General features: G+C 34.5%; 1 protein-coding gene across 5 annotated transcripts in view; it reads right to left on the bottom strand.

Moving 5' to 3' along the window:
• Positions 1-798: 798 nt before the first annotated feature.
• east (enhanced adult sensory threshold) overlaps positions 799-24228 on the bottom strand; it is a 36854-nt gene continuing 13424 nt past the window's right edge. For all 5 annotated transcript variants that reach the window (XM_087349576.1, XM_087349573.1, XM_087349575.1 and 2 more), the window contains exon 9: positions 799-23736. In XM_087349576.1, coding sequence (XP_087205702.1) covers positions 21993-23736 — 1744 coding nt within the window. In that variant the 3' untranslated portion in view covers positions 799-21992. The remainder of the gene's footprint in view (positions 23737-24228) is intronic.

The following is a 24228-nucleotide window of genomic DNA, read 5'->3' on the forward strand; positions in this document are numbered from 1 at the left end:
CTTCAATAAACATCGAAACTTAGCACTTCCCTCCCATTGATGTACAACGAGAATCGAGTTTTCCCACTGTAGCGCAACGACCCTTCGCCAGACAGGTTGCCTGCCCACGTAGGCTGCTGCCTATCCCACCTCACAAGTTCCTTCGCCCGCCATGTTGGTATTGCCGAGTTTTACAAATTGAAAAATGCTATATCAAAGTACACTGAAATAGCGTAGAATCCATACCAAATTTCATCCAAATCTGTCTCGATTTCAATCTTGCAGTCAGACACGACCAGCCCACAATATGTTCTTCACTCATGCTATGGCATGAAGAACACCTAATGACGAAAGGCTTACTCTTGGGGCACACCAACATTCCTATGTCGTTCTTACACTAAATTTAAACAAGGTCATTGTTGACCTTTGTTACTTCAAGCCAAAGAATTAATCTAAATCCATATATCCCTACGTGATTTTTTTATAGTGAGAAGTCCTATGACCAATTGTGCTGCTGGTGGCTCACACAGCCTGAACATGCTTTACTGTTTCCTAAATTAACACTGCACCAGAAATGAAAACACATATACCTTAAAATAAAAAATATATAAAAAAAACTTGTTCAAATTTATTACAAGATTCTTTATTTCCTGACATGGTGACAGTAACTCTGAAGTTGAGAACTACTAACTGAATATTTTACTCTGGGATCCATAGAAAAATAATATAAATAATGTACTTAACAGATACATATACCGAGTCTCACTGATGAAAAAGTTTAACAATGCACATTAAAATAGTCAAGAATAATAAACAATATCTTTCATGAAATATTTATTTACATAAATCAACATGGGATCCACTTTTCTTATCCTAGTATCAAACAGTTTTATCACCACCACCATTACCATGAACCATCTACAGTATATTTTTACCCTTCAGTTACATCTGCACATCATTCTATCTGACATTGCTTCATACATAAAAAATAAAGGTTACAAGAATGAAAACTGACCTTTAGGCATGATGTGCATGTCGTGTATGGTACGATATGATATGCAAGTTGGGCTGGGCACATATCAGAGTATATTTCTTAAGAAAACTACATCAAGAAGCATTTTATTCTTCTTATGCTTATGTTGCTGTGTAACTGCTTGATAGTTTAAGTTAACACACAGGATTTGGGGTTTTCATGGCAGCGAGTACTAAAATGGGCTGTAGCACCATGTAGTCGGGCAGAAGTTTACCAGCTTTTCAGAGGTCCTTGCTTGTGCTACAACCCAGAAGACTGCCATCTTCTTGAGTTAATATGTTCACACTCATACACTAAAATGATTGCCAAGTATTCTGGTGTTGCAATTTTAGTACAAACATGAACACTTGCAATGAATGGATGTCGTTGGCTGTTAGATTTGATCACATGAAAATAGCAGACTTAAATTATTGTTATCACACTGCCTAAAGGGGTTAATTCAAGATAAAACGAGGGGAGCGAATGAAGGAACAAATAAAAATTATCTAACCCATGTATTAGGATGGAGTATTTTTATGTGTGTAGTATCAACAAGTTTTGACAGTTCTTTCAAACCTACATATACATGCTCTAGAAAAAAGAGGAAGAATATGAGATCCTGTAAAAATAATTACATAAACAGGTCTTAAAAATTAGCAGCTTATAGTAACATGTAATTTGTTTGTTTTTTTTCCCCCAAAATTATCTGTAAGTTCTAATCTGATAATTTAAGACCAGTATAATACTAAAACTAAACCTGAAACCAAGTATTACATGAATCAAAGTTTCTCTAGGATGTAAGCTACACATAAGTCACCTATGTATAATTCATATGAATGTAAGTGAAGTGGAAACTGACAATGTACTAGAAAACTCTAACAAATGCTGTTTAATAAGAATTGTTATTTATGAAACATACATATTATACAACATGTCTGGAAGTATCATAAATGAATAATGTACATTAGATGAGATCTGAGGTTCTTGCAACAGTAAAGACGTCAGCATTAGTCTTCTGGGCTGTAATGCAATGCATAATTGCTGGTAGATACCAATGTTTTGAAGGAACATACTGCCTCTAAATTCAGTCCTGAACATTGACATAACACATTCCTCCAAACTGTAGGTGTCTAAGAGTACCTACAAGTTCACATGGCACTCCAAACTCAGAACACTAACACTGATATGAATATTACAGTTGTTTGACAAGTTAATTTGTAAGTGTTTAGGAAATACTGTTATGGACTTTAACCAGACTCCTACCCACTGCATACTACGGGCTAAAGCAGCTGGGGCATGAAGCTGACCATAGACCTCCATCTAGTGTCAAAGTTAAGAATGCACAGAGCTACACCTCCATTATCCCATGTCTTTGTAGTGATATTCTTAGGCTGAAAGGCAACTTTGGCTTCTAACCTATTCAAGAAATAGCAGTAGATAACAAAACAATTATTTACTTTTACAGGATTGCATTAAAGACCAGAGCATCAAAGAATACATATCTCAAGTCCTATAAAGAAAGAAGAATTATAGCATCACTGTCTTATGTTATAACACTGAATCAATGTACACCCCTCAAAAAAGGGGGGCAGATATTAGTATTTCTTTCTGAGAAGTGGCACAAACCAGCAGCATGTGTAACTTTAAAACAGAAGCCATTAATAAGGAACTGCATGAGCCCTACTGAAGAAGAAACATGAGAAAACAGCAGTAAGAGATGTAAACATAAGAAGTGTGTGGGCATACTGGCACACCACTAGCCAGTCAGAACCCATACAATCTAAAACCCTGTAAAATGTGACTGGTTTCATACTTGTGAGGGGAACCAAAAAGTATTGGTTAATTTTTATTATTTTTTGTGTTTGTTATTTATCAGTGTCTGCCTGTCATATGCTCGTTGCTGCTGGTAAACACTCCAATATAGAAACTAAATTTTTAATAAATCATCCAACTAACTAGATGGCTTACCGAAACCAAAGGTTCATCACCGAATTAATCAAAGCCCTCCACCGGACCCTGTCCTGGACCAACAAAATCCAGTCTCCTTCAACTCCTATCTCCCATAGATCCCACCTGACATTATCATCCCATCTATGTCTAGGTCTCCCCAGCAGTCTCTTCCCTCAGGCTTCCCAACCAATACCTTGTGCACACCAAACATGACATAATGTACAGTTGTAACACCTTCACCAAAAATGCTGTATTCTACCATAAGATTATCTCAATGGAGTAAATAATATAGGTACATGTCAAAAGTCAAGTAGGGATACCGAATTTCCAACAGCATGAGGAGCAGAGCTGAAAATAATTCAGACATCTGAGGAACATAAACGCAAAAGGCACTGTTAGATGATTCTAAATGTAGCAATATGGCACTGGCAGACAAACTGTGAACCAGATCACTGACAAAAGCCATAATGCCAATATTAATGAAACAACCACACTGTTAGTAAATTCAGTGCTGTTTCTCACACAGGGTAAAGCATGTGCAAGGGAGCTAATACATATGCTAATCATGTTGCAGAAGATAAGCAGCAAAACAGTCTGCAACGAGGATTTTAAATTATGCAAAATTCAGGGTGAAATTTTCCATAATAGATTACCATAAGTGATTAATCAAGAATTCTCAATCACAAACAATAAATTAAAAGCTAATTGGTGGAGTAACAGTACAAACAGTTGCCCTGTAAAGTTAAAAAGTTAAAAATGCATAACAAAGTCGGGAAATTTGCTATGTCATACTAGTGGAATCCATTCTTCTTCAAACAGCAAATTAGTCCAATAAAAGAAATTAAAAATCCTGTAAATGGTTAAGGCCTGCATCCAGAGATCACATCTGATATGCACAAGACAGACATGAATGTCAACCTGATAAGCAAACTTGTTACAGCATTAACGAAGAATAACGAAGTCTTTAAATGTAAACAGTAACTAGGCAAAAATTCACCACTAAGAATTACTTATGGCCATAACTACTGTGCTAGAAAAAGTATTGTGATCCCTGTGTTTAGCACAGCACCATTAATATGTACAGGAGGCTCAAAGTTTAAGCTTTACACATTCTTAACAGTTGCATTAGATGGAGGTGAGATTTTAAAACCCCATCAGGCACTTTAACATCAGTCATACAAACATCAGACAGAAGGTAGATTATGGTTCTTTCTCTCAGCTTTAGTGATACTCTACAACATTATTAAACTTCGATTTTGCATCAGACATGCAGGTACAGTGTGTAAATATTATTTTAAAAATTGGTGATTTATACAAGATCAAAAAATGTTACTCTTCAGTCTGACAATAAAGTAAATGCATAAAAATAATTTTTCAATTCTTAGAAATAATTTTATTGTTCTGTCTAAGAACAGTAAGTTATATACTTGCTAAAATATGCTTACTTTTTATTCAATGGTCTGTAACTACCTCTGCATTGTGAGAATTAAGGTTCTCACAGCAAGTATAAACATTACTTCTTCTGGGATGATGCATCACGTAATTATGATCAAGACAGTAAGCTACTCTAAAACATCAGTCATTCATCTACCAGACTACATGATGCAACATCCAAAAGATTTTACATTAATTGTAAAATCATGCATTTCACATGCAAAAGGAAGATACAGCATTTCACCATGCATATGAATAATAGGGGTAACTGACAAATCTGTCCTGCATATTTATTAAAAGAGAAGAGAAGAAATATATGTACACTTGTTTCATTTCATTTCTATAAAACTGTCAAATGTTCACACAACTAGAAACCAAATACCTATACCTAATGGGTTTAAAACAATCAGCTTAGCTGTGCTTTGAACAAAAATACTATTAGTAGTTCATGAAGCTGCCAGTCTTTCTGATTCAGTCACACACATATTGTTATTATATTATTATAATAACAAAAAGTATTTACAATTATTACTATTCATATCTGCATCTTTTTTTATACATAGGACTCACACTAAAATACCATTTTTAACAGCAGAAGGACGTGTAAGAGTCTTCTTTCCACTCTTTCTTTATTTAGTTCTTGTAACAATCCACTTTAATGTGTGGATCACATTTTTGGAATATTTTGAGCAACTCCAAAATTCAACCCAAATTGTCAGATTAGGGTGAAATGAGCTAACACTACTAGTATAAAAATATTTGTGTCAGTATTTTACATACAAATACATGCTTCTGTGTGTGTCTGTATAATGTGTGTGTATAAAAATAAACACAGACTTAAAAAATCAGAAACTTTCTATATGTTATAGAGAGAAGCTTCTAACTCCAACCCACACTTCAGGAAATAATGCAGCACTTGTGCAGTAATGTAAAAATAAAATAATGATAATTTGATAATTTATTTCAACATGGAGATAAACAAGTTTTGAAATGTACAATAACATAACAATTCCAATGCATTAGTCAAAATTTGACCTCTGTAACAACAGGGCTGTCAAAGTCTATTAAATGTTCAGGGGTGGGGGTGGGGGCATGTCAGGTGCCTCTCTGGCTGATGACATAATTATTGGACTCCCCATATGAGTGCACAGCTGGCCGGGCATTCCTTAGATGGATTCCCCACCCTGTCACTTTTGCACGCAGAAAAATTTGAAGGTTTTCACCTGAAGTGTCTGATTTTTAACACTGGAATATGTTGACAAATTTTAGAACTTCTGGATATCAAATCTATGAAACATCATACTAGTGGTTCTTGAGTTGTTATGTGGGGGCAGACAGACATAAAAGTTAAGAGGTGCATTTTGCAACTTTTAGCTCCCAATGCTTATAAAAACTGATACTACATTCCACCCTTGGTTGTAAAATTCAAGATTCAGACTATGACCTATATGAACATAAATATAGATATATCTGAAGCCAATAGTCTCATAAGCATGCACCAGTTACTGCACATTACATATCAGTAATGATAATTCTGAAACTACTAGAATAATGAATTGCTTAAAGTTGGTTTTATAGAAGAAATTATTTGTGACTTTAGAAGAATCATGAAATCAGATAAATTAACAGAAAATTAAAATGTGGAAACCTTAGGACACCTGTTTCAGAGCTTATTTCCTAACAGATGTCTGAAGAGTCACGACATCATCTGTTCAACCTTCTTTACAAAGAACAAAAATACTTCTGTATGTAGTTTTCACATTAAGTTAAAACCATAAAACACACACATATCTGATCCATTACAATAAATCACATAACATTCTGACATTCTTCATGTTTATTATTGAAGCCCTTCACTAGATGAGCCTTTGACTGACAAGAATCACATCAGCCATTTTTCACACAAACTAGTATTTATGTTTTCTTGTTATTGCAACAACACAGTCTTAATCAGATTACCTTATACTTAATTATGTATACAGGCTGTATCAAAATATTCTCATCCATTTTTTCTGAATACCTTCTATTACTCACACACAAAGCAAAACCAAATAGGTTTATTATCCTACATTATATATACTTTGACAATTCAAACAAACTTTCCTTTTTATTATGAAATAAATATTATGTTTTACAGTAATTAATAGAAACAAGTAATCAAAGTCAGAAGGTTTGTGATGATTGTGCATAATTATATGCAAAAATTTTATTTTGTGCACCATCTAAATCATAAAATAATAAAACTACAATGTTTCAAATGTATTATGCTTCTTGAATGTAATAGTTTAATTATTTTATACTTTACATTATGGACAAAGTCAAAAAGGATAATTTTACATATCAGAAGCATATGTATTTATGTTCCATTTGCAACACTGTATGATCCAGTCAATAAGACATGCTCAATAGATATTACTTAAATGAATTTGAGTTAACATGTATTCTTACAAATGAAGCTATTCAGACTGAAAAACATACAATCTTCTGAAACACATTACATATGTCTCAATGCATAAGCCACTCATGAAAATCATGCATTGAAACAGAAACACTTCCAAGTGTAGATTTGTGAAGAAGAAAAAGAAAAACTATCCTTCCATCACTTTGTTTCATTCTTCTTCTTCCTTGGCGCTACAGTTTAATTACTATGGATAATAATAACACAGTAGAACAGAAACTTGTGACAATCATACTTCAGTTTTAACAGAACCATCAGGCATTTTAATGTTCTAAATTTATACATATTAAAATAATTATAAGAAGGTTAATATTCAACAGTGACAAATATTATACAGCACATGAAATAAATTTACTTTCCAAAACAATTTTTTCAATTTAAAATAATAACATACTAATGTCATTATAATATTTGCTTCCAAACACCTACTGAAATATCTTTACTGGCTTGCCAGTATTTCCTGATCCTTCTGCTCTATTTAAACATGTTTAAATGAGACCAACTAACACACCATCTACATATAAAAAGTTCAGTATTATTGCAAAACCTTGGTATCTACAGAGCTAACTTCTTCATTCCAGTATCTAAGTCACTAAATCCATATGTACTTAACTTTTAAGAAAACTTGACTATTTTCCATCTGTACAATGAATCTGAACTGCATGTTCAGTTTGATTTTGTGGACCCTGCATCTTGAATTTATCCATTTATTAACTGTAAATCAGTGCTTTCTAATCATAGTGGCAGTGAATGTGAACAATGGGTATTACAATAAAATATTTATATAGTATCTATAAAACATATGTTAAAAGTCTACATAGGTTCATACCTTTACAAATGCTATGGATTTTCACAAATACTACAACTGTAGAGTATAAATTAATTCTATCTTGGCTTTTCAGGCTGCAGCATACTATGTTAACAACCCTCTGCAAAAAGAAAAACCTTCCTTCTTCTTCAAATAAGACTAAACCTGGCAAGCCACGTGAAAGCCATGACATTGGCATTCACCAACATTATGAAACATAAATAATGAATTCACATTGTGTACACAGAAACAGTTCAAATACTGGAAAGTTAACATAATTTAATCTTCTCTCCCTATTCTTAATAAAATTAATTCAGCAGTTTTATTAATCTCTTATAATCATGGCCTCAAGTACCACACTTTTATAATGGCAAACCAATGCAGGCCTGAAGGTAAAACTTTCTTCTTCACGCTTCAGAGAATTCTGCATTGGAAGTTGTTCTTCAGAAACAACCACATGAATCTCATATAAACAAAATAAAGCCAATTCCAATGTCAACAGACATGGCATGTTACAGCTTCCAGTGATGGTAATGGAGTCAATTTTATGTAAGGATGGTGACAAAAATACCATAATTCCATCAAACAATAGTAATAAATACCAAATCCCATTTTCATAATTAAGAATATGTTCTAGATAATGCTGTGTCCAAACCGATGCAAAATAATGTGACAACCAGAAAACAATGAATTTAAACTTTAATACCAGTGACCAATTCCTCGTAATTTTCATGGCTTCATTCAGTTTCTGCTCTTCACTGGATCCAATAAAGCCAAGCTCTAATTTTTCAACAGGATACGAAATGTATATTACAAATTTATATTTTATATGACAACCTGCCAAAATGAACTCCTATTTTTCAATTTACTTCAATCCAAAATCTGATCATCATGGACTACTATGACTGGTTACTTATTAAATATTAATATTTAATAAGTCAGAACATTAAGAAGTCACAAAAACCAAGCAAGAGCCCCTGAATCATGTAGCAAGACTACATGAATACAGAAAATGTAAACAAACTGAAAACAGTATTGTAAAATATTTCACAAACATATGCTGCTAATGTTAATTCAATCAATGGGAAAAAACTAAATACATGTTCCATGTCTCTGTGGGGGTGGAGTTGGTACATAAATTGAAAATATGATAAAGTTCAAATTCTTGAGAATAACAGTTTAAATAATAAAATTACATTCACAGAGAAATGATAAGTGGATTAAATTAAGGGAATACTTCCTACTCACTCCTAAAATTTCTATATTCCTATATCCCAACAAATGCAAAGTACACAAAATATAATTTTATCTGTTGTTTTGTATGGATGTGACATTTGGCCTCTCATCCTAGGAGAAGAAATAGACTGTTTGAAAACAGTGCTCCAAGAAGCCTATTTGGCCAAGAGAGACGGGAAATAACAGTTTTCTCAACAAAAGAATAATAAGGTGCTTCATAATTTGTACTCTTCAATAACTATCATTACGGCAACAAATAAAGAACACTGAGATGGGAGAAATGAGAAATCCATACAAAATTTTAGTCAGTAAGTAGGATTTGAGGTTTTCATGGCAGCAAGTCTGTTAACAGCTTGCAAGGTAAACTACCAGACTACACAGAACTACAACCCAGAGACAGTCATCATTAATCAGCAAACCAGAAGGGACAAAACAACTTGGGAACCATAGGCATGGATGGAAAGTTATTACAATGGATCTAAAAACAATGGGTATGAAGATGTGAACTTCATTCTTCAGGCTCAGAATACACACCAGAGGTTGCCTGTCTGAAAATATTAATGAATTTTTATGTTGTACCATTTCTTGACTAGCTAAGTGATTTTCAGCTTCTGAAGAACTCTGTCCTACTTGATATTACTTCTTGTGGCTACAGCATCCTGTGAACAGAAGTAAAGCTGTCCTGCTACATGCCATTTAGGCACTTGAGGGGAGAGTTAGTATAGCTCTACTCATTCTTAACTAGATAGGGGTGAGTGGTCAGCGGGACAACGCACTTGCGCTATACCCCTGAAAAAGGACCTCAGTATGCATTGGATAGGAGGCTGGGTGGGCCCCAGAGCTGGTCTGGATGCAGAGGCTAGAAGAAAAAATTCTCTTCCCATTAGGGATCGAGCCTCAGTCTATAATCAGTCACTATATTGATTGTGTTGCCCCAGCGCCTCCCCACCAACCAATATTCTCTTCAATTTTATTTTCTTTGGCACTGACATAATTTATAATACAAAGTCACAATATACGTGATATAAACAAATTCATGTTTGATATAAAGAACAAAACTATCTGAAAATAAATATATATTGGGGTGGCAGCAAAGGGGTTAAGGAAAATGGACTTCATAACACTAAAACACACTACAGTAGTAATATTTTGTATACAGACCTTGAAAACAGTTTTGATGCAATGGACCATGACTCACCCACAAAACTAAAAATCAAAAGTACTGCTAGCCTGAATCTAACACACAGGCCTACCCCACACACAAAAATATCGAATTTGGATGTCTGTAATGTAATATAATACTATTTAGAAGTTTATGAGTATTTCAAAGAGTCTAATAAAATCAGGAAGAACAAATGAACACTTGACCCTTGTCAAACCTTATAAGTGGACATCAAAAACAGTTTGATGGTAGAAACTAATATAGGAAGATAAGCAAAAATTATGTATGCAAAACGGCCTGGTTTAATTGACATGTTCTGGTTAAGAAAAAGAAATTCACAAACTGCACTTGACTACCGAGGTCTCTGAAAACATTATGGTGTAAGTAATAAGCAGCAATAGTGAATCACATGACAATGAGCAAGAATAAGTTCTGTAAATTAATAGAAAGACCGAATCAGTTCACCCACAGCATGACAAAGAAACAGGCTAAGCAAGATTTACTTAAATTGTTTTGGCAATCTGGTGATGACCAGAATATACAAAATAATTGTCATTTGTTTTGTATGGGTGTGAAACATGGCCTGTGTTTGAGGAAAGAACACAAATTAGAACTGTTTTAAAAGATAATTCTCAGGTAGATAACTGGATAGAAAAGGATGAATTTAGATTATTGCAAATGATGAACTTAAAGAGGTGGGGAGATAACATTGATATAGTTTAGGAAAACAGGCTCAGAGGAAAACAAGTGGGTAAACTGGGGCCAGAGTCATGCCAAAGTACTAAATTTTGTATTGGTGCTATGAAGCAGAATACATGAAATGTTGGAAAATAAACCTGACAAATTTCGCACAAGATTTAAAAACAGTCAGTGCATATTTTGACTCATGTTTGACCGAGTACTAAACCTTACACATGAATGGGCAGTGGGGGGTATTACACAAATTTTTAACCATGTTATATGGATGTGAGTACTCACTCTCCAGCTGTTTTAACCCCTAGAAAAGTAACTTTGATACTCTCTGAACAAAATTCATTGCACCCGAATTGGTCTGGACATGGTATCCTGCCAGGAAACAAACTCCAGTCATTATACAGACTTCCAAAAATACCTGACCATGTACATTCACCCTGAAGATGGCAAATGCAATTTTTGCTGAAATGTTGGGACAATTCTCTACAATCAATGTGGCTCATCCCCAAAACCCAAAGCTGCACACTGAGCTTCTGCCTGTCTTACTTATGAAACACTTGGTGAAATGCATATGAATCAAAAAGGAAATTAAACCTGATATAGAAACATTACTCAAGCAAACGTTGTGTCAAATACCTCACTAATAACTGATCTTGTTATAAACTTTGCACAGGAATTATACTAATGATCCATTAATGTCAATAGTTTTAAGATGTTTATTCTTTCTTTTCTTTCTTTCTGCTTCTGACTATGAAAATATTAGTGTTTTTTGCCATGTCCTATCAACTGCACTGATTATAAAGTAATGAATGAAATATGATTACAAATTATGACTTCTAGAAGGATACACAAGGAAGCAGATATAACCTACTTTAAGGTCCTGTCCCAGAATTTGCCTGGAGGTACTAAGAAAAATAAGATTTGGCCAGGATAACCTCTCTCCTTGCTCAGGATTGAATTACATACTTCTTGAACATGAAGCACGACTGTCAACCATCAACCACAGAGTCCAAATTCTATTTTTCATATAACACTCAGAATGAAGAGCAGAACTAAATCTATGACAAAATAGGAGGTAGCATTTTTCAATATAGAAATGTGAAAATAACAGATACTTCAATGTAGCATCAACAAATATTAATTTGTGAGACTAATGCACTTCCTTGTTTTAAAAATATAACAAAGTGTTACCTCAATTTAAAATCTGGTAGTCTGCTGTAACTAACATCACTCTCGATTTATCTTGTTTCAAACCATCAAAAACTAACTTCACATAATGGCTCCACAGAAAATATACTAATTCTGCGGGTGTCAGCACCTTCAGCATGCATTTCAATATGGCATGAAGCAGTCTCTGTTCCATCTTACAAGTATGAGCTTCATGCATGTGCAGCAATTCAAATAAGAGAAAATATGACTATAGAAAATTAATATTCTAATTTCTTAATAAGTTTTGACTGAACAAGCTCTTGAAAATACATCACTGTAAGAATATGTATTTTTTATTTTATGCACCATGATTTTTCTATCTGTGAATTTCCTTGCAATCAAAATAACATAAAAAAATACCTTAGATCAGGAAATGTGAAGAGACTTCAGCTCCAGCAGCTAACTCATCAAGTTATGTGTGCACACTGTACTGTTAACTTACCAACTGCACATTCATTCCTCCCCACATAATGCAAAAGCTTGACTTTAATGTAATTTCACAGATTCTGAGAAAAAAAATATTACTTACAACTTGATGCTATGGGCTCTTACAAGCATTAATGTTCTTGAGGGTTTTGGAACCATATATACTCTAGACAGATAACATTTTGGAAAAACATTGGCATCTACCTATGAATCTACAAAGTCCCAAAACCCACATCATCCTCATCACTGTGAAAACCTCAAACCACATTCATACAAACATTATTTGCAAGACTATATTAATTAATGAAGTCACCACTATTCCATACTCCTCAATAAAAACTCTGAAAATAACAACTGAAAGTGTACAAAGGGGCAGGAATTGAGAGTAATTACAAGAAAATCTCATAAAAATGAAATATAACAAATGTTATCCACAATCATCATTCTAACACCTTTTTTAAACACACAATTAATGCAAATAATGTGGATAACGAGTTCATGCAACTGTTTGTGGGACCAAAATCTGATACAGGTCTAGACTCATACTCCCCTACTCCATATTTTCATATATTTCATTTCATTTCTGCACTAAAACCATTTCCATCATAATATTGAAACCTCACACTGAAAAAAAAGGTACAATGGAGTGCTTGCTCATCATATGAATATCAGGTTATACAACTTCATACTGCAAAGGTACAATTCATATGCAGTATAGTTCACATAAGAACCACATTACCAATTTTGCAAGATGACAGATGTGATGGGATGGTTTCCAAGTTCTCCTTCATAATGGAGGGTGCTAACATCCCTTAACACGTGACAAACCAGCTCACTACAACACATAAAAATGGAAATGCCAGTATTTTCAGGAGTCCTTTTAAAACATTCTACTTTCATTCATGCTATAAAAAACAAAAGGATTTATATTTCCATCACATATGATTACATGTTTCATTATTACAATAATTACTCTTTTTTTCAAATTCATTCATATATGTGATACTCCATTGTATTAAGTGAGGTACCTTAATGACAAATTTATTTGTGCTTCCAATATTTATAACTTTTCATTTCACAATTTGTAAAAATTTGCACATGGCATATGGAAAATTAATATGGTTACATTTTGATTCCACATTTATAAACAATAAAGTCAATGACCTCAACAAGGTACCCACTGCAGTCAACATTTCTTTGTTTGCAACCTTGACACTGTACAGCAAAACTCTGGTGCTAAATTTAACAATTCATTTTATACAAGAATAATGCACTGAACTATTTCATACACAAAGTGTGTACCTCAGCATTTCCCTTTTCAGCTACTATAATTTTAATTTGATATGAAAATGCTATTGCTTTTTACTGTGTTATACCTGAGTGTCTTCAGTGTAATTAATAATTAATAATTTTGAAGTATTAAACAAAAACATAAGATGGTATTTAAATTAAAACATGAAGATGGCTGTCTTCTGGGTTGTTATACCATGTGGTCTGGTAAAAGTTTACCGACCTTTCAGCATTTCAGAGTTGCACATAGTGCAACAAACCAGAAGTTAGCAATCTTCATACGCATCAAAATGAGAACCTGAAATCTCACAAATTAAAATATGTTTTAAAAAATGCCAGACACCATTAAGTTGTATCTGTATTTTCAACTTCTGTTGGATCACAGAGAATATGAGACACAAACATCCACCATAAAACAGTCATACCCTCAAACAAGACCTTAAAACAGGTTTCCCCAAAATTTCCAGCCATCAATATCACACCACCTTTTTAAGCATACCAGTCATAAATTACAGTTTCATAAATTACTTTTACAAATGTTTTGGTTGTTCCGCCATATTGCTGGGCACATATATATATCTACATTAACATTTCCTTCAACAACTGTACAAACTTCTAAAAAAATAATGTAAGCAGATTATAGTATGTTGCATGAAAACAATGTACATTACAAGATATAACTATGAAATGTAGGCACTCACTGATCATGCTTCTCAAAACTTAGAAGTGTCCTGATTTTAACTTCTGACATATTAAATAGAAGACCATCTCAAAGTACAGTTATTCTTCACGATATCTGCGAGCACAAATCAGATACAAAAGCAGACAGCAAGATGCATTCCTGGACATTGTTGTGTAGGGCAAATGTTTCATGTAAGGGTTGAAATCCCAGTTAATATAAAATTACATTTATTCATTAAAATGTTTTTTTTTCTTATTACTCTTAACGTTTTAAGAGACATTGTCCCTCCATCAAAACCACATTGCCTGTTACCACATAACCACATGTTAAAATTGAAACAATGTAAAAGAAAAAGTAGTAAATATTATATATATAAAAACAGTAATTTCCTGTAGCAGTAGTCACTACAGATTTCCATAATTCTTCTAAAGCAGGAGTTTGTGTTACTAACTTCAAACAAATATTAATGAATTTGAATTAACTTATTTCATGTTGTAATCTGAACCCTTTATTAAGACTTTGCCATCTAATAACACAAGGTAACCAAGGCACAACTGCAGGAACATTATGTCTAAAACACAAAGAACATGAATTAAGCCAACCACTTAGATCATATTGGCAGTGACAATAAAAATAAGCATGATATAACTACCATGAAAGTTACATATATACCATACTCTACACCAGTACAAGATGTTTCACTTAAAATGCAACCCTAACTACAACTGCATTTGTAAGCTTTGGTTATATCAATATAAGTTGTATTTTTTTAGTTTGTTAGGAACAACTTACATAATACGAGTCAATGCTATCCGATGCCTGACATGTTTCATGTCACAAACATTTCTTGTGTCTGTAGATGACTGTCTTCTGGGTTGTAGCGCCATGTAGTCCGGTACAAGTTTACCAACATTTCAGAGGTCTTTGCTGCCTCCATCATCAGGACCTCTGAAACATTGGTAAACTTCTACCAGACTATACAGTACTATAACTCATTAGACAGCCATCTTCAAACTCACCACCATGAAAACCCCAAATACAATTTCCCATGTCTTAAAATGTAATCACCAGTCAGTGTATTGTTGTCTTATTCAGTACCTCCTTGTCAGGATACACAACACTAAATACTTCATGAACAGCAGCAGACAATTCTGTTGCAGATGTTTAAGAATAAACATACATTCTGCTCTCAAAAGCACAATGTTCCCACCCACACAGCCTTTACGTAATTGGCATGAGTAGTAGCCTAGCAATGAGGATGACCTTGACTCTAGTGTTATGGGCAGACCACAAAAGTCTGTTATATGAGGATGGACCTGCTTCTGCTTTCACTTTTGTACCACAGGATGCGACTGCTGTTGGATTGCATTTTAAATGACATGAAGATTGCTGTCTTATGGGTTGTTGCACCATGTAGTCTGGTACACATCCACCAACATTTCAGAGGTCATGCTGCCTCTGTCATCAGGGCATGACCTCTGAAATGTTGGTGGACATCTACCAGACTACACGGCGCAACAACCCAGAAGACAGCAATATTCAGACTCACCGCCATGAAAACCTCAAATCCTACTTAAATGACATGATCTGCAAACAATTTTGTAATGCTCAGACACACCTTGTTGTAACAATCAATTAGGGATAAGACAAGACAGGCACTGACAAATGTATTAATTAATTAAGTACACTACATGTGAGTGTTGTGATGAAGGGACAGTGTATGTTTGTCTGTATAAAGGATCTTAGCCAGTATAAAATTCACCTGATGTTCTGGAGGAGGAGGAGGAACAAAATTTTATCAGAAAATATGCGTTAATAAATAACCGAATAAGATCACAGACACGCATTCAAAGAATTAATGAAGGAAGAATTCCACAGAATATAATCAACATACAACTCAAAGTAAGACACACATACACCAGTCAAGATGGAAACAACTGGTTAGAAAAGTGTCATATAGAAAGAAAGAAAATTTGAAGAACAGACGAAGAAGAGAGACAGGTGGAGAGGTTTAGTTGCTAGGTGATCTACACAAAAATTTCACATCGAAAGCAGAAGTGTTCTTAGACAGTAAAGTCATAATTAATAGAAATACAATACTGGTAACAGCTGTTAATCAGATGTGAACTTCAAAACCTCAATAGTAAAAATTATTATTAACACACAATTTTACAAACCTGTATGCCAACTCCTGACATATGCTCGCTTCTGCAGTGTTTGAGCTGGTTCTCTATTTAATCCTATACCAAGTGACTTTAAAGCTCAAATCTACATATTTTGATAGACAGTAATGATCTTAAAGACCTGCATTTTAATTAAGATTGTTTTTGAATACATTTTCATAATTAATGTGTAGGATTTCTAAATTATGCACATGTATTTTGTGAAGAAAGTTGTTGAGTATGTAGATACCATTCATGAAAGTACAAGAAAAAAATATAAAAAGGCATCTTGGTCAAATATGCAGCCAATATGACATTTGCAGAGATTTAAGGCAATCCCTGCACCTGGATATGAATATTACATGATCGGGATTCGTTGAGATCTTACAAAACATGGAATGTCACCCAGTTAAATATCTTATGGCAACAATACAGACACACACATTATAAAACATCTTGCCCAATTCTTAAACTTGTAGCAGTATTTAACTATTTATAAGTACTTCATTACTACTGTATTTATTTAAAATGTGTAATAACATGTCATGGGCATCTCACTGAATTTATGTACCCTCCATCCCAAATTGTGAACCTTCACCCAATTTTCTTATGCAGTGAGGAAACATTTGCCAATAGTATAACACATTTGACTATCTGACGTTTAAAAAAATTGGCAGACAGAAAGACTATGTAAGTTTGATTGATATAAACAATTTTTTTATCTACTAGGTGAAAGACAAATAATGTTTAAGCAGCAGATGTCCTATTTGTTACTATAAGCATGATAAAATAGTATTGTTACAGTTTGAGAACTAAACATATGTTCATATCAGCATCAAAAAGTAACTGGATTTCAGAGAGATTCCGAGAAGTGTTTCAAAATAACATCTACTTCCAATACCGGTCCTAGATTTGATTGCATCTAAATGTTATATCAGAGCTGTGTTAATCACAGTTGGTTAAAATGTTCATCTCTTTCAAGCTAGATGACATTAAACTGAACATTAATAACACTGATTTTTGATTACTAATTACCATTCAATGAATGTTCAATATTGTGGGAGGAAATGGGTCAAATTTTGTAAAATGACTCTCTCTTTGTCACATACACACAGATATGGATTGCCAAGGTAGAGCAACTTTCTACTGGATTTTTGTGCAATTTGCTATCCTAAAGTACAGATATAGTATTTGAGCTCCTTTACAACTAGAACTAAAACATGGAAAACTAAATATTAAGATATCAGATGGAATTAATTCCCCCCTGTTCTTGTCAGATTCAAATGGCTAATTTAAATAAAACATGGATTTGAACTTTCAAATCCACACAGATTAGTGCAAAGACACATCAGTCCGAGTGACATGTATACATGGAAGTAAGTAGCTGTCACTTGTAGGAAAATGTTATATTTACCTGACTACAAGATGTCTTCAGATATAAGTACAACCCCCACTCACAGTGAAAAATTTTATAACTTGCCTAGATAAAATTCTTAGGTGCAATTCTCCAGCATGAACAAAACTTCCTTTCCCCATCTCTTCGTAACAGTCCATTTTAGCTCCACAGAATGTTCTTTCTGGTATGACTTGCACCTAGTATTAACTATTCTTTACTTTCTTCGACTGTCATGCATTGGCCCCAGAAATATTGTACTTCCTTGATGCTATGCAATATTGGTTTCTCTGTATGCACGATAATTAATCAAGAGAACAATGGAATCTGCATATCAAGGATCTCTTTTGATTCCAAGTTGTCCCCCATGACCTGCTTTGTGCAACTACTGTTAGTTGACACAATCACTGTAAACACTTAGAAAACTAGGACTATTAAGATACGTAACGTCAATTACCAATAAATCCTCACCATCAATACTAATACTGCACACCATACTTTGAAATCAGTTCTCAACAATTACCACAAAGGATCACATGCATTTAAGAACCGAGTAGCATCTGGTAACTGTGGCAAATCACAAAATCACCATACCTGTACAACACTTTAAGCAACTCTGGGTTAAGCGGTAGCAAAGATGTTTTACATACAAATTCATGTAAGATGGATGTGTCAAAGACAGAATGACAGTTTCAAGAATATAAAACAAAATAAATTTAATGACAATATAACAAAAATGAAAGTCAAATACCAAAAGCTTTTCAAATTTTTTCATACTGAGGTAATCCACTGTTGCCAGATGTCAATTTTCAAAAAAACAATAAACTACTACTACTACTTTAATTGCTAATAAAGGTTAATTTTTTACATTGTAACTGAAGTAACAAAATGCCTGTCTTATAGTCAGGTAAATATGATATCACAAGATTACAAATTCCTTCTAAGCAGTAAGAACTATTTCACTGTAATTGTGGTTGTTCAGTCAGAGCATGGCATAATTTTGAGATGGGGACTCCATGATTTATGCACATGTCAGGATGTGCACGCACACAAAAAAAAAACACAGAAAAGGAGGAAAAAACTGCAGCACATTGAATGATTAATTAATGTTTTATATCCATTTTCTTGAAAATTAAATGCTATCAACAAAAATATTTGCAGAGTATAAAATATTATTTCTCACTTGGACCCAACTCGTGTCAAGTTTTGACTTCTTGGCAACTAATGATGCAGTAAAGAAATCAAATGTAAAAAGAATGATTATAAAGAGACGTGAATTTCTTTCATTGTGTGACAGATTATAGTAACATATGAAGTGATACTGTATTTGGTATACGTGGAAATAAGATAGAAAACTGTGCTCAGAAAGAAAGTACCGGTACATATTAATTTTTCTTTTGTCAGTTGAAACATGAACCTGAACACATAGTGAGTTAAATACAAGTGGTTGTTAGACATTACAAAATGTCAACTGGAATTTATGATAAAAATAAACAGACTATTACCAAAACAGCTGATATGAACATATGTGTTGTTTCAAGTATGTTACACATTGTAGACAATTCTGTTTTTCCTTAAAGATTATGGCAGATATTAGATTAGCTACCCACAGTCAACACAGCTCAGAAGAAATTGTGTCAATTCTGACAATGAAACTTTTAGGTTATACTGTATGTAACTTTCATTCCATCAAATAATTACTGATTGTAAATTTGATCCCACAGCCCATCACAACAAACACTATCTCGTTTCTTGGCATGACACAAAGATACCAAATATATGACTTCAGTGAATGACCTTTTATGAAATACACTTTTTCACCACTCAAATTTTATACTTTATTCTTTATCTGACAGTTTCATTTTTGTACATTTCCTTAATTATGAAATGCTAATTAACTGTTTAATTACATACACTGCTGCCTTATGAAAGATGATACTTTTCCAGCTTTTCATAATAACCAGCATCACTGCCACAGTTACTGGATTAGTCCTAGACTTCACGTAACCAGGGCCTCCCAAGGCCAAGACCAAAATTACAAAAACTAAAATCAGTAAAATAATGAAGGAACTTTGTTACAATAGATAAATTACTATCATCATAGTTGTGGACAAAACAGCATTTATAAGTATCAGATATATAAATTTGATTATTACAATCAATAACAAGAGATACGTGCTTCACTTCTAACTAACAGCACAACAATAATTTCTTCACAAAAACATATGTGCTTTCAAAACTAAGATAGGTTCAATTCCAACTGCCAAAGCAATTGCAGTTTAAAGCAAAAAAATGTCAGTTGGTATGCAAAATAAAACATGATTATGACAGATTGGTATATACTGACAACTTTTGCTTTATGAACAAGATGAGTCTAGTGTTGATGTTCCGATATTCAGCACATAATTCAGTTCTTGTGGAAGGGTGCGGGTTGGGGGACAAAAAATGCCTTACAAAGACCTGGCACTGAGAAATGTGTGATAACTATGACATAATTTTATGAGAAAAGAAGTTGGGTGTTATCCAACAGGAAGTTATGGCAGAGATCAAAGTGATGGATCAAATTTAGAAAATTCAGGATAGGTAATAAGAAATTGCAAAGGTGGGACAAAAAGGAAGAAGCAAAAGAAGGTGGTCCACAAAAGAGTAGAATAAAAGAAAGAAGCGAAATAGACAAGTTTAAACCAATATGATACTGGCTGTTCAATGAGCAAGCAAGTTAAGTAGAAGGGCTGAATAAAAAGGGGTAAACTCAGGCTTTCTTTAGTCTGTATCTGTCTTTTAGAACAAAATCATGGGGGTGTTTTATTATTTCAGCGGTGGCTCTTATGGTGTGTGGACATGGTTCTCCATTCTAATGTATCCGATTAAGAAAAGAGACCACATCACATACATTACATTCAAGGAAACAATTACTGCATTTCTAGGCTAATGAAGAAGCCATTTTACCAAATGGCAGCCTGCCACGGATCCATGATACAAAAACTTGGTGTATACAAGATTCCCCTGCCCCTTTGTGAAAGTGTATGTCAGCCAAATGGGCTGTCACATCTCCACTATAATCTTGGAATACATCAGACATGCGATGGAAGAACCAAAGATAAGCTGTACCCAAACACTGCGCAGATACAAAACAATCTGGACTTTCAATCCTCACAATCATGAAAGCCATTAAAATAATGAAACACACCTTGACTTCATCCTTAAGGGCAGGCAGACTATGCAAACCTGGTTTAATCTTTCTTATCCCATTTCTTCCTATCTTTCATTCTACCTTTTCAATTTTCAAAAATTTCTTTTCCTGAGTCACACTGTACCACTCTGCTTCGCTGCTCACACAGTGATTTCACTCACCTCCTACTCAATACCACATCTGTGAAAGGACTTATCCTCCCACCACCACCATCCCACAGACATTTACTCTGAAGATGACATCTGCAATTATTGCTGAAACATTAGACCATCTTCAACACTCACTGTAACTTATCCCCAAAGTTGAAGTTATATACATCACACTCTAGCCATGAAAACCTAAGGATAATAATCACGAATCAAGTTTAGAGGAATACATAAACTGACAAATTCTTAAAATGAAATTTGTTACAGTACATTAAACAAATACAATGATGATGATAATAACAATATTATTTAATTTCAACAGTGATTCATTATATTTGGTTAAATAACCATTTAAAACTGTCCACACGATATACAATCATGCAATGATTCAAATATTATACACATTCAAACATTGCATAAAACGTTTCTGAAAATAGAAACTGATGCCTTCATTCTACTTGTCAAATATTAGAATTTTGTGAATTGCTCTTAAAGAAACATAGGTTCTTTCTCTTTTCTCATTCAAAGAGAAATGAATATGACTGAAGTTAGGTGTACCATAACATCTGTGAAATATGTACAATAACATGTAGAATTGACAACACCATGGTTAACACAAAGCATAAACATGCTCGTACTATTACATTTCCAGATTACAAAACAACCAACTAAAACCTTCCTCATGTCTGAAAATTGTCTCTTCTGCACAGAAGTTATGACATTGGGTGATTTGCAATCTGGAACTCAAGGCATTCTGGCTCAGCACTTTGTTAGTGGCAAACTATCCTTCAGTTCTGAAACTGCTTCTTGCAACACAATCTCTTTTTCCTCTAGAACTGCTTTTGTTTTCATTAAATCTAATTTTTCTGATGATGGTTTGACTTTGGAAACACTGTCCCTTTTAGATGAAATTGCTTTTGGTTTTAAAGTAACATCCTTTTTCTCTGTAACTGCTGTAACACTAATTTCTGGTTTCCTAGATAGAATGATGCCAGTTGGAGTAACAATTGTAGAAGGTTTAAAGGTAGTACCAGTGCTTGTCTTTGGTAACAATGACACTGATATATTTGGTTTTTGGTTGCTCTTACCACTCTGTTGTGTCACATTTTGATCCCACAGAGCTGAGCCATTTTCAGTGGCTAAGGATCGGACATCACAAATCAAAGGCCCAAAACACGAACTTTCTTGCTGCTGCTCTCTTTGAAACTGATGCTGCTGTTGCTGAAATGATTGAATGTGGCGTATCTGTGTCAAACCTGGCACTATGGAGAAAGATTTACCACCAGCTGTGACTTGGAGAACATTTGGTATCCTCCTGCTCTGTTGAAAGTGGCTCGCCACTGAAGTCGCAACCGTGTCCATTATCACTTTTCGGGGAACAGGAGATGGGGAATTTTGTGGGAAAGCTGTGAACACTGGCATACGAGACTGGGACGACGAAACTCCTGCTGATGACACTGATGTGAATGTCACTGGCCGAGGCGCTATGCTGACACCGGACATTCTGGTTATTGTTACAGGTCTTGTGGAACCATCAGATGCTGTAAGAATACCACCTCCCAGCCTTCGTTTCAAAGGGAGATCTATTACAGGTACTGATGTGGCTGAAGTTGTACTGGACAAATGAGGTGAAGAAATAAAAGGAGAGCCAAGATGAGCACTGGATGGATGCCCTTCATAGGCTTGAATACGATTCTGAACACTGTTTACATAGTTCGTGGCTCTGGAACTAGCACTGGGAGCAAGAATCAACTCCCCTGATCTCCAATATTTCTCCAAAAGAATAAGGTGACGAAAGAAACTCGAATGATTACCATATGGACGCTGTAGCTGTTGGAACAAAATTTTAGTGTCCTTATCAAACTGAATGGTAGCCGTACATTTCTCCCACTCTCCTCGTCTGTTATTAGAAGTTTCCTGCTCCTTCTTGCCATGAAACTCAAAATTTGCATGCAATGGAAGTTCTTCAACACCAGGATAGAATGGCTTGCTGAGTGAATCATGTACCGGAGTAACTTCAAGACCATCTCGTACTGGAAGCAGTATGGACCTACTGCTCGGTTCTTCACTTTGGTTGTAATTCAAGTTGCTGATCTTACCACTGCCCAATTTCAACTTTAACTTTGTTGATTTCACACGCCCTAATTTCAAGGTCTGCTTTTGAGATGAACCAATGTCATCAAACAAAATTAAGTTTGAATTTGAAGCCCCATTACCTAAACTACTGTAATCAATCATGGGTGTACTGGCACCTGACCTGTCTATGGATACATCACCAAGGCTACTGAAGTCTATTGTAGCTGGACCAAAGGCATCTCCCAGATGCTGGTTCTCAGACTGTGAGATCAATTCACACTTACTCTTGGTCCCACTGTCATCCTCACCATCAACTTTCACAGCAGCTGACGTTGTAGCTTTGGTTTTCCGACGTTTTTGTTTTGGAGGGGCTTCCTCTGCAGTTTCTTCATCCACCTCTTCTTCTATATTATGGAACTGAAGAAGCCTGGTTAAGAAAGAGAAACTTTTGTCAGATACCTTCACTGGCCTCTAAACTGGCTATTATCTAAATCGCACATTAATTTTCTAGATGTCATATTTTCAACAACAGTTATACACTCTTTACACAGTGCAATGCTGATATAATTAACAAACAAACAAAATTAAATCCAAAATCAAGTTATTCTGTAAGTGAGAAAATCTCCATTTCCGTTGACCAAAGCACCTATCAATAACGATTTGTCCGTTAGAATGAAGGAAGCTGTATACTCTTGCTGCCATAGTTTGTGGATTTCTGTATGATATGAGTAATGAATAATCAAGAACATCTCCTGAAACTGAATTAATCAATTCACAAAGCCCGAGCTTTTACAAATTCCACTGTCACTGCAAGATCCTGGCCACTGTGCATCAATACTCATAAATACTTTTTTAACACTGCATTTAGCCATATGCTGATAATGAAAGGTCCCTTGCAATTTAAATACTGATCTCTGTA

This window comes from Zootermopsis nevadensis, unplaced genomic scaffold (assembly GCF_977971745.1).
Source record: "Zootermopsis nevadensis isolate Lab colony 2312 unplaced genomic scaffold, Znev_1.0 Znev_ptg000016l, whole genome shotgun sequence".
In the NCBI taxonomy this organism is placed as follows: Eukaryota; Metazoa; Arthropoda; class Insecta; order Blattodea; family Termopsidae; genus Zootermopsis; species Zootermopsis nevadensis.